Source organism: Scyliorhinus canicula, chromosome 1 (assembly GCF_902713615.1).
Source record: "Scyliorhinus canicula chromosome 1, sScyCan1.1, whole genome shotgun sequence".
NCBI classification, from domain to species: Eukaryota; Metazoa; Chordata; class Chondrichthyes; order Carcharhiniformes; family Scyliorhinidae; genus Scyliorhinus; species Scyliorhinus canicula.
Genome location: NC_052146.1, coordinates 23,951,191 through 23,966,873, shown reverse-complemented (window position 1 = coordinate 23,966,873; position 15,683 = coordinate 23,951,191). Strand labels below are relative to the sequence as shown.

The window sequence follows — 15,683 nt, the reverse complement described above, 5'->3', positions numbered from 1 at the left end:
TGTACTGTTAAAGCTTTCCGTTCTGAGCAATAATAATGAAGTTGCAGGGTTTTTCAGCAAATGGTTTCCTGTTTTGCTCATAAAATGAATTTGCAACTGGGTGCTTTGTCGTAAATGCACATAGTTGGATGAATAATAAAGATTTGCATTTACATTGTTAGGGTCTTTAAACATGCCAATGAAGTAGTGTTGAAGTGTAGTTACTGTTGTAATGTAGAAAATGTGGCAGTCAGTCTGCATATAGCCAGTTCCCACAGACGACAATGTGATAATGACCAGATAATGTGCTTTTATGATGTTGATTGAAGGATAAATATTGGCCAGAAACACCTGGGTAACTCCCCTGCACCTCAACGTAGTGCCATGAGATCATTCATACCTGCCCTGGGGGTACAGATGGCATCTCCGTTTAACATCTCATCTCCAACAATGCAGTACTCCCTTGATACTCCCTAGAGGCCAGCAATGTTAAAACACTGAGGGATCCTGTACGATAAGTAGCAGGCACTGGATAGGATGATATCTGATTTGTTTGTCTAAATTTTGATTTCGAAGAAGGTATTTTACATCAGGAGATTGCAGATGATGGCAGATTTGTGATTTTCTGCACTCCTGAATATTAACAACATGAATCTATTGCTGATTAAGTGCCTCTTGTCATACAAGGAGATGGTCTCTTACCTGTAAATAGTTCCTCGTGTTACACAGCAAAGCCCAGCTGACTTCCAAAGATTGAAGTGGAGAGAACGATACTTGAGGGTCATGCTTTCCAGACAAGAATATTGAATCAAAGCGTTTCCATTGAAATAATATAAATGGATTAAGGAGACAGTTCTGTGGCAACAAGGGATATGGTTTAAAGGTGGGCAGATGGTCTAATCTGTCAAATAGACAATTTGCTTGAGCTAATGGATTTTCCCATTGCATTCTTGTATTTTTCCATATTGCTTTCAAAGATCAATGAATTAGAAAGATAGAAGATAAAGGTCCAAAATTCTGGATAGGACTGGGATTGCGGCGCTGAGGGTTCGAATCCCGGCCCTGGGTCACTGTCCGTGTGGAGTTTGCACATTCTCCCCATGTCTGCGTGGGTTTCAACCCCACAACCCAAAGATGTGTAGATTAGGTAGATTGGACAAGCTAAATTGCCCATTAATTGGGAAAAAACAGTCCAAAATTGTGTTGACTCTACTGGCTGATATGGTTTAATTCTTTTTTTATAGTTTCCAATTAAGGGGCAATTTAGTCTGTTTCTCCAACACAAAATGAGTGTTTGTACAGTTTGGCCTTGTATATCTTTTTTACTGTTTTAATAAAAAGATGTGGCTAATCCACCTACCCTTCACATCTTTGGGTTGTGGAGGTGAGACCCACGTAGACACGGAGAATGTGCAAACTCCACACGGACAGTGACCTGGGACTGAGATTGAACCCGGGTCTTCAGTGCTGTGAGGCAGCAGTGCTAACCACTGTGCCGTAGTGTCGCCTGTGGTGTGTTTTAATTTAAAGGGTTAAATGATCAGGTGATAAAATGTAGCACCATCCCCACAGGGGGGCTAACATTAGAGGAATTGTGGACTGAACTTGTGCATTGGCAGAGTCCTGCATGCAGGTCATTTGCCCTTCCATGCCCAAAAATGATGGCCTCGCAGGGACCCAAAAAGGAATGGTTTTAATTTGATGGCGGGGTAAAATACCAAAAGAGCCCAAAATTCTAATTTAAGAGCTGAGCTTAAGGCACTAATCCACTTTAAATGAAGAGGGGGAGGGGAACATTTTGAGATTGTTCCAGCACTGCTTAAAATAAAATTTTGTTCCTTTATATATCAGAAAATCATGCCACTCTGCCTACTAGATGGCAGTGATATAGCAGTCTGATGTAAAAATATTTTTAACAAATGCCTCATGTAGAATTTGGGTATTTTCCCAGAATTTGTTGAACAGTTCTCTGGAAGGTGTTGATTAGACTAGTGCTTTCACACAGTTGATGGAGGATAAGATCATCAGTAGAATCATAGAATCCCTACAGTGCAGAAGGAGGCCATTTGGCCTATCAAGACAGCACCGACCCTCTGACAGTCACCAGAGGCTGGAATTGAACCAAGGTGTCTCGCACTGGGAGGCAGCAGTGTTAACCACTGTGCCACTCACTGATTGTTACACCCTATATTGCTCCTCCAAGTTTGTAAGAAGATTCGAGGGGCTAAACCGCCTCTCAGTATATCAGAGTCTATTTCCTCTGGGACATTACCTTTTGAAAAAGATCGGCAACTTTCAAACTGATGGGTGGCATGGTGATGCAGTGGTTAGCACTGATCCCTCACAGCCGAAGACCCGGGTTCATTCCCGGCCTCGGGTCACTGTCATGTGGAGTTTGCACATTCTCCCTTTGTCTGCGTGGGTTTCACCCCCACAACCCAAAGATGTGCAGGATAGGTGGATTGGCCACTCCAAATTTTCCCTGAATTGGAGAAAAATAATTGGATACTCTCAATTTATTTTTTAAAAACCTTTTCAAACTGACACCATGTAAAATCCTATGAAACTTATTGTATGATTTCTTTTCATCTTTTTCTCTATACGTTTTCTGTGTATCTTTGATGATTGCTCTTAACACTACTTCACTTCCTGTGCTTAGTCACATCTTCCCAACAAACACTATTTGAAAAGCAGAAAACGGATGCTGAAAATTAGAAATAAATCAGGAATTGCTGGAAATAGGCAGGTATGGCGACATCTGGGGAGAGAAATAAGAGTTAACGATTCAGGTCAATGACCTTTCACCAGAACTGGGAAATGTTGCTTTTGATTTGTTTATTGTCACGTGTACCGAGGTACAGTGAGAAGTATTGTTGGGTGTACAATTCAGACAGATCATTCCATACATTAAAAAAAAATAGGGCAAACATAAAACACAACGTAAATACATAGACACAGGCATCGGGTGAAGCAAACAGGAGTGTAGTACTGCTCAGGAGAGAAGATGTGTGAAGAGGTCAGATCATAGAAGTATAATGGGTTTTGAGCAAAGTGTAGGTGAGAAAGGGAGACAAAAGAATGGTCTGTGATAAGGTAGAAAACAGGAGAGAATGAATGATAGAAGAGTTAGTCTCACAAGGCCAAAGGGACAGATGATGGGACAAGAAAAGGTATGTTTAGAGCATTTGTGCTGCTGTCGGAAAGTAAATGCAAGAGAAAAACTGACTTACCAAAAAAAGGAAGGAATTAGTGCAGAGGTCTGACATAGCTCAGAAGGCTATAAAGTGCCAAATCAAAAGATGAGGTGCTGTTTCTCGAACTCATCTTGAGCTTCAGTGGAACAGGGCCGAAGGCCAACCTGCTCCTCGGCTGGACCATTCAGTCATCATGCGTGAGCTGACCTTTTGAAAGAGCTGTCCAATTCCTCCCAATCTCAGCTCTTCCCTGTAGCTCTGCAAATTGCTTCTACCTTGCAACTACAATTAAATTGAATTTCATTGTCTGGCAGACACTTTTGAGTGAGGTGCTGTGTTTTCTTTAATGGTCACGTGGCATTCAATGTATTTTTTAACTAGTTATTTTTTCAGGTTCTCCTTCAGCTTTTTAATAGCTGACTCCATTGAAATTAGTTTGTAATCTATTTATTTGCAACATCCTGAAAAATTCCACGGATTCTTTGTACAGTCTCCTCTGCCAATCAACTAGCTTAATATTTACCTTAGTTTTTGTTTTGAGACTTTCCTGCTATTATGTATGCTCAGCTGGCATGTGATATATAAAGGACAAAGAATCCATTTTACGCAGTGCTGGAACAATCTCAAAATGTTCCCCATCCCTCTTTATTTAAAGTAGATTAGTGCCTTAAGCTCCTTTTTTAAATTAGAATTTTAGGTTATTTCGATACTGTACCCAATTTAGTCCACGTTGGACATGAGAGGAGAGGGATATAACATTGAAAGGTTGCCTGGTTACACTGCATAATGCCACAGAACCTGACTGGAAATTCCATTGAGCAGTTCCATTTGTGATGATGCCCGCAGACATATGTGGGCAGCACGGTAGCATAGCGGTTCGCAAAGTTGCTTCACAGCTCCAGGGTCCCAGGTTCGATTCCCGGCTTGGGCCACTGACTGCGTAGTCTGCACCTTCTACCCGTGTCTGCGTGGGTTTCCTCCTGGTGCTCCGGTTTCCTCCCACAGTCCAAAGATGTGTGGGTTAGCTGGATTGGCCATGATAAATTGCCCTTACTGTCCAAAAATGTTAAGTGGGAGTTACTGGGTTACGGGGATAGAGTAGAGACGTGGGCTTGAGTAGGGTGCTCTTTCTAAGGGCCGGTGCAGACTCGATTGGCCGAATGGCCTTCTTCTGCACTGTAAATTCTATGAATACCATCATCTATGAATATAGGCATCTGAGCATCTCAGATGATTTGCTGTGTGGTATCGAGAGTGGCTAGGGAAGAACTGATGGCAGTTTTGTTTCAGGTCACTTTTGGATTAGAGAAAGGAAACCTTAGATTCAGAAAGTGATGTTATTAATGTTCAATTGTAGAAGCTCATCCCTATAAAGTTGCCGGACTTAACTGACAATACATTCACATATTTCCACAGCCGATTGTTTTCAGCAGCTTCCAGGACTATGTGGCCAGATTGCAGAATTTCCTGTCCGAAGTGGTTAATCATCTGAAAGAATTAGAATCGGCACTCACTGCACTGAAACTTGAAGAGCTGACACTGGAAAGCCACTCATCTGCTGAGGTACAAAATAATCTAGAGTAGGAGCAGGAGTTTCCTGTTGAATATTATTTATTTTCAGATTTCTTCATGATCTTTGTTTTTTTCTGTGCTGCCCACGATTCCCTCGCAAATTGTCCCTTCATTTTTAAAAAAAATGTTTTTTATTGGATTTTTGCAAATTGTCCCTTCATCGTACTCTGGCCTCGCGAGAGCATTTTGAGAAAAGTGCCACAAGCACTGGCTGAGGTGTGGGAGCAGGTCAATGGATAATGTTGCTTTCCGGGGCGGCAAGTTGGCGCAGTGGTTAGCACTGCTGCATCACAGCGCCGAGGACCCGGGTTTGTGTGGGGATTGTACGTTCTCCCCGTGTCTGTGTGGGTCTTACCCACCCACAACCCAAAGATGTGCAGGGGAGGTGGATTGGCCACAATACATTCCCCCTTAATTGGAAGAAAAGAATTAGAAACTCTAAATTTATTTTTTTTAAATTGATAGTTTCCTTTCAATCTTTATTTTGGGAAGTGACAAAGAAGGGAGCAATGGTAGCAGCAGAGATGGCTTCTTTTGGGAATGTTAGCTTTTGTTTCCTGCACTTTATTTGTATTTTACTGTAATTATTTGTGCTTCCTTTTTGATTTTCCACTAAAAAAGTATCTTTTTGGCAGTTTAGGTATTTTTCCTTATTCAATCTCCTTAATTATTTTTTCATGAGATATGAGCATTGCTAGCTATGTCAGTATTTATTACCCATCCCTAATTGCTCTCAAAGGTGGTGGTGATCTGCCTTCTTGAACTGCTGCAGTCCATGTGGTGTAGTTACGCTCACTACTGTTTGGGAGGCAGTTCCAAGATTTTGACCCAGTGACAGTGAAGGAACCGCAATATATTTTCAAGTGAGGATGATGTGTGACTTGGAGGAGAACTTGCATGTGATGGTGATCCCATGCATCTGCTGCTGTTGTCCTTCTTGGTGCTAATGACACTAGTTTGGAAGGTGTTGTCAAAGGTGCATTGTGTTTTTTAAAATAAATTTAGAGTACCCAATTAATTTTTTCCAATTAAGGGGCAATTTAGTGTGACCAATCCACTTACCCTGCACAGCTTTGGGTTGTGGGGGCAAAACCCACGCAAACACGGGGAGAATGTGCAAACTCCACACGGACAGTGACCCAGCGTCAAAGGTGCATTGGTGAGATGCTATTGCATCTATATTGCATTTCAGTTTGTGAACTTGCAGGAGAATCTTTTGGTAAAGGACATCACTGAAATGACAGGAGCTGATGTGCATTACTGCTTACTTTGAAACAAAATGTCCACACATAATCACGCCACCTTAATCTGGTCATGTCACTTTGCTTTTCTGCACACGTCTTCACGTCCCTCACACCAACAACATCATCCTATCTCCTTCCAGTCCTACTTCAGTGTCCATCCTGAAATAGAAACTCTTCCCCAAAATAATTTTAAATGGCTCTTTAAAGTTGCCAGTTACATAGTTTTCTCCTTACTGCTATATTCCTGCAGCTGTTATATCTATTCAACCACTAATTTCCTCCACTATTGATGCTTTTGTCACTCCCATCCTGGTCATTTGCCTTGATATGGCGCCTCCATCTTTGTTCCCTCAAGCCCAAGGGGTGCAGACTTGAACATATCCAGTTCGTAACTGGTTTAGTCATACACTATCAGATCTGGCTGAATCACGTCAAGCATTATGGAACTTTCTATCCTCTTCCAAACCTGCTTTTTCTACTCCAGGATCATCCTGAAGAACAAAGATTATCTCTGGGTTACTTTCTCGACTATGAAGTATTTCCTTAACCCCCCTCTTTCCTGACGCCTCTACCCTCCAACAACTAGGAGTTCTTGGACTTTTTGTCATAAGATTGAGACCATCTATTTAACTATGCTGTTAAACCTATCCCCTACCCTTTGTCCACCAGAGAAACCGCACTCTGGTCCCTGCCCTTGTTCTGATACTTTGCCTTTCTCTAATTACTTTCATGACCTCTCTGAGCTCATCTTGTCAATGAATCTACCGCCTGCTCCCTTGATTCTGATTCTGGGAAATGCCATCCATCACACCTCCTTGATCCCCATCTAACTTACCTCGGTCAAAACATAAATTAAAAGTTAGGATCTATTGAACCAGGTTTCACTCTGGGATCTGACTTGTTCAGTATTAACGTCAGCTGGCATTGTAACAATAGATATTACATAAGAGCGGCAAGGTGGCTCAGTGGTTGGCACTGCTGCCTCAAGGTACGAGGACCCAGGTTCGATCCTGGCCCGGGATCTGCAGCTTGCTTTCATGTCCTTTACTCCAGTATAGCCTTCCTGTTTCTAGCAGAGCTGAGAGCTGTTCTATCTCCAACTTTCTGTTTCCGACTGCCTGCATCCAATTAAATAATAAAGCTCAAATGGTTTTCTCCCTAAAAGTGGCCCCTGGTTGCTAAACAACATCTTATTCTTTCTCCAATCTCTTATTTACCGTACACGTCGTAAGCTCTCAGCATAGATGCACAGTTGGAACTGCAACCAAAATCCCCATACATGTGAACACCTCTGTCAAACATGAATCGAACTAGAGTTGTACCATCTCTGACACAAAACACCAAATTAAAACTCCTTAAATCTATACCTTACTTCTAATATTTAACAATACAAATGTAGATCACAAACTACCTTTTTTTCTGAGACCGTAGATGCTCAGTTTGAGCAGGTGATATAGAGATTGAGAGGGGAAAGCAAGGTAATGCATTGAAATGGGACTGAAATTCTCTCTTCTGGTGGAAGAATGAGACATTGTGTATTTGAAAGATACACAATAATGTGTTTTTGTGAAATAATGTGAAAGATAATGTGTTTTCGTATAAGTTCCACAAGTGTTTTCACTTTCAGTAATTCGGCTAATTATCTCCTAAATCAGAACTAATTGTGAGATTTACATTGAGACAAGTTTGCCTGGGAAACAAGTGAGATTTCATGTACAACTGCAGAGCTGTTAAAATCCCTTGTACTTGCTGCCTAAGGGATTGGCAGTTCTCTGGTGCACAGCTAGTGACTGTTCTCTTGCAGATAAGCAGGGTCATCCTGAATCAAGGTGGCTCAAGCGCTACACCTGTCTGTGTGACACCTTCTTGTGTAAATCCGGTCAGGTAAATCTGCAGTTGTCTGGTATTGGTGGTTGATCAGCCAGGCTTGATTATTGATGGATCTGAAGGGGTAATCATGTTCACTGGGGGACTGGAATTCCAAGTTTTGTGCAGCTGGCCCTGCAAACCATTCCCTCAAATAGTAGGTAAGTTCCAATTGGATAGCACAAGGAAGATTATACGTTGATGAGCTGCATTGTTTTGGGCAGTTTTTTAGGTGTTTGACATTGAAGGTCCCCCGGCCTTGACTGTTGTCAGGCTGTGACCGAACTCCAAGAAGTTTGTACACTTGTCCCTAGAGGGAGTAATCATTCCATATCTGGCAAATAAAGACTATTTGTGTATTTTTCAGCAGATTGGTTTGGAAACGGGCAGCACGGTGGTGCAGTGGTTAGCACTGCTGCATCATCGTACCGAGGACCCGGGTTTCATCCTGGCTCCGGGTCGCTGTCCATGTAGAGTTTGTATATTTTCCCCGTGTTTGCATGGGTCTCATTCCCACAACCCAAAAGGATGTGCAGGCTAGGTGAATTGGCCGCGCTAAATTGGGGGGGGGGGGGGGGGGGGGGGGATTGGGCACTCTTAAATTTATCTTAAAACACGATTGGTTTTGGAGGCTTAAGCAGGTGATGAGTATCAATCAACCAAATAATTAAAACAAAATGAGAAAGCTTAGCTGAACTGTTGTAAATGTTGTTTATTCAAACTTGGTTGTGTCTGGAAAAAAACATATTTTGTTTTCAGTGCCAGGATAGTTCCCACAGTAGGAACTGTGGTGAGAGTGGTTTGAGTTGAAAGTTCTGGGGAAACCAGCCAATCCTGCCCAAGTTGACCGTTTTAACATTTGTGTTAAAGCCTCCCCCCAGAACTTTGAAAGAGAACAAAATGACTGGGTTGTTTATCAAATGTCCAAGAAAGAGAAAATTACAATAAGTCCTCCCTTTTAAGTTGCTCTGTTTAACATTTTTTTTGTTGTTTAGGGCCTGTTTCTCTGATATGTCTTTGCTTCTGCATAATTTGAAGTCTGGCCCTGCTCCCTTCCTGACCCTGCATTCTGGGTCATTCATTGTAATATTTTGATACTGGAGCAGCCGCTGGTATCAGAGGCCAAGGCTGCAAGGAAAGCACAAGGTCCGCGATCTTGGAGCGGGCAGTCAGACCCAGAGGCTTGTTGGGCAGCTTTCACCATTTCCATGGGTGCTCAAACAGCAAGTTGCCAACCAGGTGGTGAAGTGAGAGTAACTGTCGCCCCAGCTTAGTCCGCAGCCACCACACCAGCTGACTGTCATGAAGGTGTCCAGGCTCCAGAGTGAGAGAGACTGACGGTGGGAAAGGAAAGCAAACAAAACGTTGAGCTGAGTTTCAGGAATGCTATGCAGGCTAGGTGAATTGGCCGCATTAAATTGCCCCTTAATTGGGAGAAAAAAAGAATTGGGTACTCTTAAATTTATCTTATCAACACAAGTCACAAGTGTTCGACTTGGGGCTTGTTTCCATAGAACAGAATCCATACAGTGCAGAAGGAGGCCATTCAGCCCACTGAGGTTCACTGACCCCCCAAAAGAGCACCCAACCTAGGCCCACTCCCCCGCCCTATCCCCAGAACCCAGTTAACCTGCACATCATTGGACATTGTGGGATAATTTAACATGGCCAATTACCTAACCTGCATCTTTGGACTGTGGGAGGAAACTAGAGGGAGAATTAATTTGAATTGATATGGTATTCTGTTGTAGACCGTGAATGATTTTATTTTGCAAGTCATTCCAGCTACGAATGTTATGTGCTGCGTCAGGAGGCACCTGGTACAGTTTGAAGTGTTTGTTGCATAGGGCTCATATGATGTGGGCTTGTATGAGCAGATTCTTTGCAGATGTAGAGGATAAGTGCGATAGATGTGGAGGAGGGGGCAGCAAATCATGTCCATATCATAGAATAGAATCATAGAATCCTTTCATTACAGAAAGAGGCCTTTCGGCCATTGAAAGACACTGCGTAGGCCACATACCCCATCCTGGAACTTCACCCTTAGGGGCAATTTAGCATATCCAATCCACCTAACTCTGCACATCTTTGGACTGTGGGAGGAAACCGGAGCACCCTAAGGAAATTCACACACACTGGAAGAAAGTGCAAACTCCACACAGACAGGCACCCAAGATGGAAATTGAACCTGGGTCCCTGGCGCTGTAGCGCAGCAGCAGTAACCACTTCGCCACCGTGCGGCTCCTAAATATGTTTTGGTCATGTCCTAGATTAGTGGGTTTTTGGACCCCAATTTTTGAAGTTCTGTCTGAGATCATGGGAGATGTCGCTGTGCCCATTGGTGATGATTTTCAGAGTGTCAAAACTGCCGGAGCGACTGGAGGGGAGGGAGGCCGATGTTGTGGCTTTCGTTACTCTGATTGCCCGGTGGTGAATTCACTTGGGGTGAAGGTTGGTGGAGCCACCGAGGCTGTCCGCGTGCTTGGGGATCCTGGCGGAGTTTCTTAATTTGGAAAAAATTAAGTTAGCGGGTCAGAGGAGGGAGGGGTTCTTTGTAAGATGGAGGATGTTCTTGTCCCTATTCAAGGATTTGTTTGGGGGAGAAGGGGGGAAAATGATAAACTGTTTGGACTGTGTTAACATCACAAAGTTTATGTGATTTGTGTACTTTGGTTTGAAATAAAAATGTTTAAAAAAAGGAATGTAATGTGCTACACATACGCTAGTATTTCAACTGGTATATTGGTTTTACCTGAGATTACTGTACCTTGGCTAAAGTCATTGAAGTGTTTTCGCAATATGCTCAAGCAACGTGTTGCCCTCATCTGCAAATTTTTCATTTTTTTAAAAAAGCTGCCAATGTTGGACTGCATTATAGCTATTAAAATTACTTCCCTCAGTGTTGGTTCTCCCCTTTGAAGTCAGAGGGATAAGTGAATATTGTTTCGTGCACAACAAAGGGATTGCACCTTGCATGTGAAGTATGATTCCTTCAACAGTGCAGCATTTTCTCAGTACTACTGCTAAATTATTATATGCTCAAGTCCTGGAATGGGGACTTAACCCAACAACCTACTTGATTAAGGTAAGTACTGCCACTGAATCAGCTGGAATTCAATTAGCTTCCTCATTGAGAGTGGCACAGGATAGATGGTAAGGAAACATATCACTAGTGCGTTAGGGGTTTGATGGCAAAGATCACTGTTATTCACATAATGGTGTTATAATTGACCAGGAGTATCTAACAATGGCACTTGGTGCCGAAAAGCCTCCCACTCCCAAACAGTGGTACCCCTCACCACGAGCACAGGCGTAAAATAGACGTTTTCCATTTGTGCTATAGTGTTTACATAGTTTATGAGATGTATGCAGTTTCCAGCGTGCTTTGGAGTCACTCATGTTACTAAACAGTGGATTATTCTTCACATCTACAGGAATGAAAAATAAACTTATTTTTGTTGCTGGTTTCAGGATGAGCAGAAGTTCCCCCAGACGGTGCGAGGTAAAGTACAAAGCAGCTACCAGCGTTCCCTTCAGGAGATCGGAGAGCTACTGAGAAAAAGACTGGACACGGTTAAAAGCCTGAAAATTTAACCGAGGCAGAGGGGGAAAGAGACCAGTGAAGAACTGCTCGGCAATGCCGTAATACCCCCATTACTATTACTATATGTTCCTAGGACCCCATCAGATACATCAACTGATGCCGAACATTTACCAGAGAGCATGAAGGACTTTGCAACAAAAGAGTTTGAGTAAAAGGTTTTTAGAACAAAAAAGGTTAATAAATTATGTACATAAATCCAGAGTCAGAGGCCTTCTCTCAGACATGACGGCAATATTTTTAGAATCCATTGGGTGTTTCTCTTGTGTAGTTAAGTGCATGATGCACCCAGCACCATTGCTACTAGATGCTGAAAAGTCAAATGAAAGGTGTTCAATAGCAAATATAGTACCTGTGTAGGTGCTGAGATTTTGACGGCAGCTTATACAACACATATGGGTGTACAGACTGTATATGATAAGTACCACATGTTCCATCATAATTTATTCAACATTTCAATTTGTGTTTTTTTTAATTTGTATAAAATTTGTGTTGTATAAGCAGAACTCTCTTTCAGGAACTGTAAAAGAGTATATTTTCATTTGTGGATCTGACTTCTCAAATCCATTCCCATATTTCGCAATTCTCTTTTTGATCCTGTTTTTATCAGGTTAATTTGGGAGAGGTATTGTTTTGCTTATAAGGTGCTTTCCCGTCAAATGTTCTTTGAACAATGTATGAGCTGCTTATTCACATCTCATTACTGATGGTCCTTGGGTAGGGTGCTCTTTCCAAGAGCCAGTGCAGACTCGATGGGCCGAATGGCCTCCTTCTTCTGCACTGTAAATTCTATAATTCTATAATTTCCAAGCTCATTGCAGCATACACCTGTGAGCAGGCTGGGGATGGAAGTCTCCAGACAGTCTAATCTTAACCAGGAGACATAAATGTTGTGTCTCTCATTTCTCAGTGTGTTTACTGCCTCTTTGTCAAACAAAGTATTAGCATCTAACGGCCAAGAGCATCCTTTTTGTTTGTCTTCACAGCTGCTGAAGACATAACTGAGGGAAAGGGAAACCTAATGTATTAAATCAGTTGTCTTTCAGAGAGTATACTTTGACAGGAGAGCCTGGGTTTCAAGAAGTGTACTCAAATACTAAACAACAGATCCTTTAGTATGAGTATCTTGTTGACACCACACACTCTGTAGAAGGCTCTCTGCAATGTTGCAGCAACATTAATTTGTCAAAAAAAAGTTCCATCAATTTAATCCAGACCCAGATGTACTCAAAGCTGTATTGCCTGCTTTCCCAATGGTTTAGCAATATGTCACTGAATCATACAAACCAAAATGGCCTACTGTTTTCTTATTGATCTGTGTTAAATTTGTTTATCTCATTTGAGTGGCATTGAAGTTACCTGTAGTATTTCAAGCTAGGAAGGAGAAAATGTCAGCCCATTCTTCATCTGAAGCTGCTGGTCCTACAAAGAAAATGTATGTAATGTTGAGTGAGACTGACGGTGAACATGCTTTGATGGCTCTAAATAATAAATGCCTGCCAATAATCACCAATCTGGGCTTGCATGGAGCATACCCTATTGTCAAGTTGCTGAAGTGCTTCTGGTCCGCATAGACCATTTCCTAGCATCAGCTGGCACTTTTAGAAAGGGGAACTAGGAAGAGAAGGGAGTTGGGGGAGGATTTGGTGTGCTCCAGAAGATTTGTAGATCAACGAGGGCCAAGTGTGTCAGCATTACGTAAACTTTGTATTTATATAAAAACTTTTTTTAAAAAAAGCATGGGCATTTTATGGCAACATAGAGATGAGAGAAAGTGGAGTTCTTCTTAACAGGGAAGGGCAAAAGGGGTGATTTGATCGAGGTGTTAAGAATCATGAAAGGTTTTGATAGAGTAATTGAGGAAAAACTTTCCGGGACAAAATGGTCAAAACCAGAGGGCACCAGTTAAGGTAATGGTGTAAAGAATCAGAGGTAACATTCAAGAGGAAGGTGCGGGGTAACATTTACACAGGTAATTATGATGATCTGGAGTGTGCTCTCTGAAAGGGTGGTGGAAGCAGATTCAATGATGACTGTCAAAAGGGAACTGGAGGAATACTTGAACTGGAAAATGCTGCAGGGCTTTAGGGAAAGTAAGGGAATGGAATGAATTGGCTAGCTCGTTCAAAGATCTGACAATGTTTGAGAGGCCTAATGGACTCCACCTAATTCTTATACATGAGCTAAATAGCTGCCTCCTATGCTATATGATTGACAAGCATACTAGGTTGGCACACAATCCTTTCCCCTTTAAGACCCGAGTGTAAATTCAGTGCAGGCTACGCTCACTTTTTCACTTTGCGAGGGTCCTTTACAAGAAGAGTTTGGATTTCGTGTCGACTAAATTCATGCTTGGTATGGAGTCACTGCACAGAATTTATGGGATGTCTCTCGGGCCGAAGTGGCATGAAATGGAAATGTCTGCTTTATTGTGGATTCGCATATTAAGTTGGGGCTAAGAACAATCGTTGAAAATCTCTGGGAAGCTTTACTGCCCAATCGACTTTTGTTATATATGACCTGGACATGTTTGAAGCATACATACAATGTACATAGGTGGCAGAAATGTCAACCTTTAAATCACCTTGACCAAACAAATACAAATTTATAGTGCTGATAGGGGCGGCATGTGGCGCAGTGGTTAGCACTGGAACTGTGGCGCTGTGGACTTTGGTTCGAATCCCGGTCCTGGGTCACTGTCCGTGTGGAGTTTGCACATTCTCCCCATGTCTGCGTGGGTTTCACCCCCACAACGCAAAAAAAAGATGTGCAGGTTCGGTGGATTGGCCACACTAAATTGCCCCTTAATTGGGAAAAAGAATAATTGGGAACTCTAAATTTAAAGTACAGTGCTGATAAAGCGGTATGAATACAACAAACAACTTGTTTTAGTTTTTTTTAAATCTAGGTATTGGCTCAAAGAAGTAAAACTTGTCAACCATTGCAATAATAAATTATATAGTTCCTCACAGCACCACGTATTTTTGCATGGTATTGGAAGTAATATTGGATTTTATGATACAGTTAAATGGTTATGATGGAAGTGGCATGCCCCTTAATTGCTTATATGATGTGAAATTTATACAACAACTTGAGCCACTGTATAATGCACGAGACAAGCTGTTTGTTCTGTTGAGCTTGATTGCACAAGCAGGGGGTCACTATTGGCTATAGTTTTTGTTTATAATATTGGAACAACTGGGAGAGACGGAATGTTTGTGACCATAAATGTGCTAAGGAGTTTGAAGTACTTCAGGTCATTTTCTCACTCATGTTAACTTTTTCCCTGGCCTAGAAAGTGTTTGTATTATAAGGTCTGTTACTGCTTTTAAAATCTAAAATATAAAATTTCAAATCATCTGGAATTTCATTTTAAAATTATGAATTGGATCTATGAAAACAAAATTGCTTGTAACTTTGTGAACATTCATTTTTTTTTACAGGTAAAATATTCAAGTTGGCTCATCATTGTTTTCAACCCGAGTTTGTATTTTCTCTCTCCCCTGTTTTAGCTCTCCCTGGTCCACCTGCACTCAGTTTTACTTTTTAATCAACTCAAATCCAGGGAAGTTTACCCTTTGAACCGAACCTTCCCTCGAGAAATAAGTGCCTGCTTCTTCTGGCTCAGCAAAGATTAGGAGCTGATTTTCTGGGGAATCATGAATTTGGATTTACAATTTGGCTGAAATACACTGGTTCTGTGTGGTTTGACTTTACCTGTGTTTGTCCATTTTTTGTCCATCAGTGACCCGGGGCCAGGATCGAATCCGGGCAGCAGTGCTAACCGCTGCACACCGTGCACCCCTAGTGCAGTTTTCAAGTTAATAAGTCAGCCCAACTCTGACCACTGCCAACTCAGATTTAGATGGATTTATTGAGAAACACTCCCTAAATCTGCCAGTATCATTTTTCTGGACACGGGCATAATACTTGAATTGTGGGCGTGCACTATTCGAAAATGAAATGAAAATGAAAATCGCTTATTGTCACGAGTAGGCTTCAATGAAGTTACTGTGAAAAGCCCCTAGTCGCCACATTCCGACGCCTGTCCGGGGAGGCTGGTACGGGAATCGAACCGTGCTGCTGGCCTGCTTGGTCTGCTTTAAAAGCCAGCGATTTAGCCAAGTGAGCTAAACCAGCCCTGTAATAATTGCTTATTGTCACAAGTAGGCTCCAATAAGTTACTGTGAAAAGCCCCTAGTTGCCACATTCTTGCGCCTGTTCGGG

The 15,683-nt window shown here is 42.1% G+C and overlaps 1 protein-coding gene across 3 annotated transcripts in view; it reads left to right on the top strand.

Moving 5' to 3' along the window:
- Positions 1-15,167, top strand: part of naa25 (N-alpha-acetyltransferase 25, NatB auxiliary subunit) — a 100,566-nt gene extending 85,399 nt beyond the window's left edge. For all 3 annotated transcript variants that reach the window (XM_038774197.1, XM_038774137.1, XM_038774258.1), the window contains exons 23-24: positions 4,590-4,736; positions 11,327-15,167. In XM_038774197.1, the coding sequence (XP_038630125.1) occupies positions 4,590-4,736; positions 11,327-11,449 (270 nt within the window). In that variant the 3' untranslated portion in view covers positions 11,450-15,167. The remainder of the gene's footprint in view (positions 1-4,589; positions 4,737-11,326) is intronic.
- Positions 15,168-15,683: the final 516 nt, after the last annotated feature.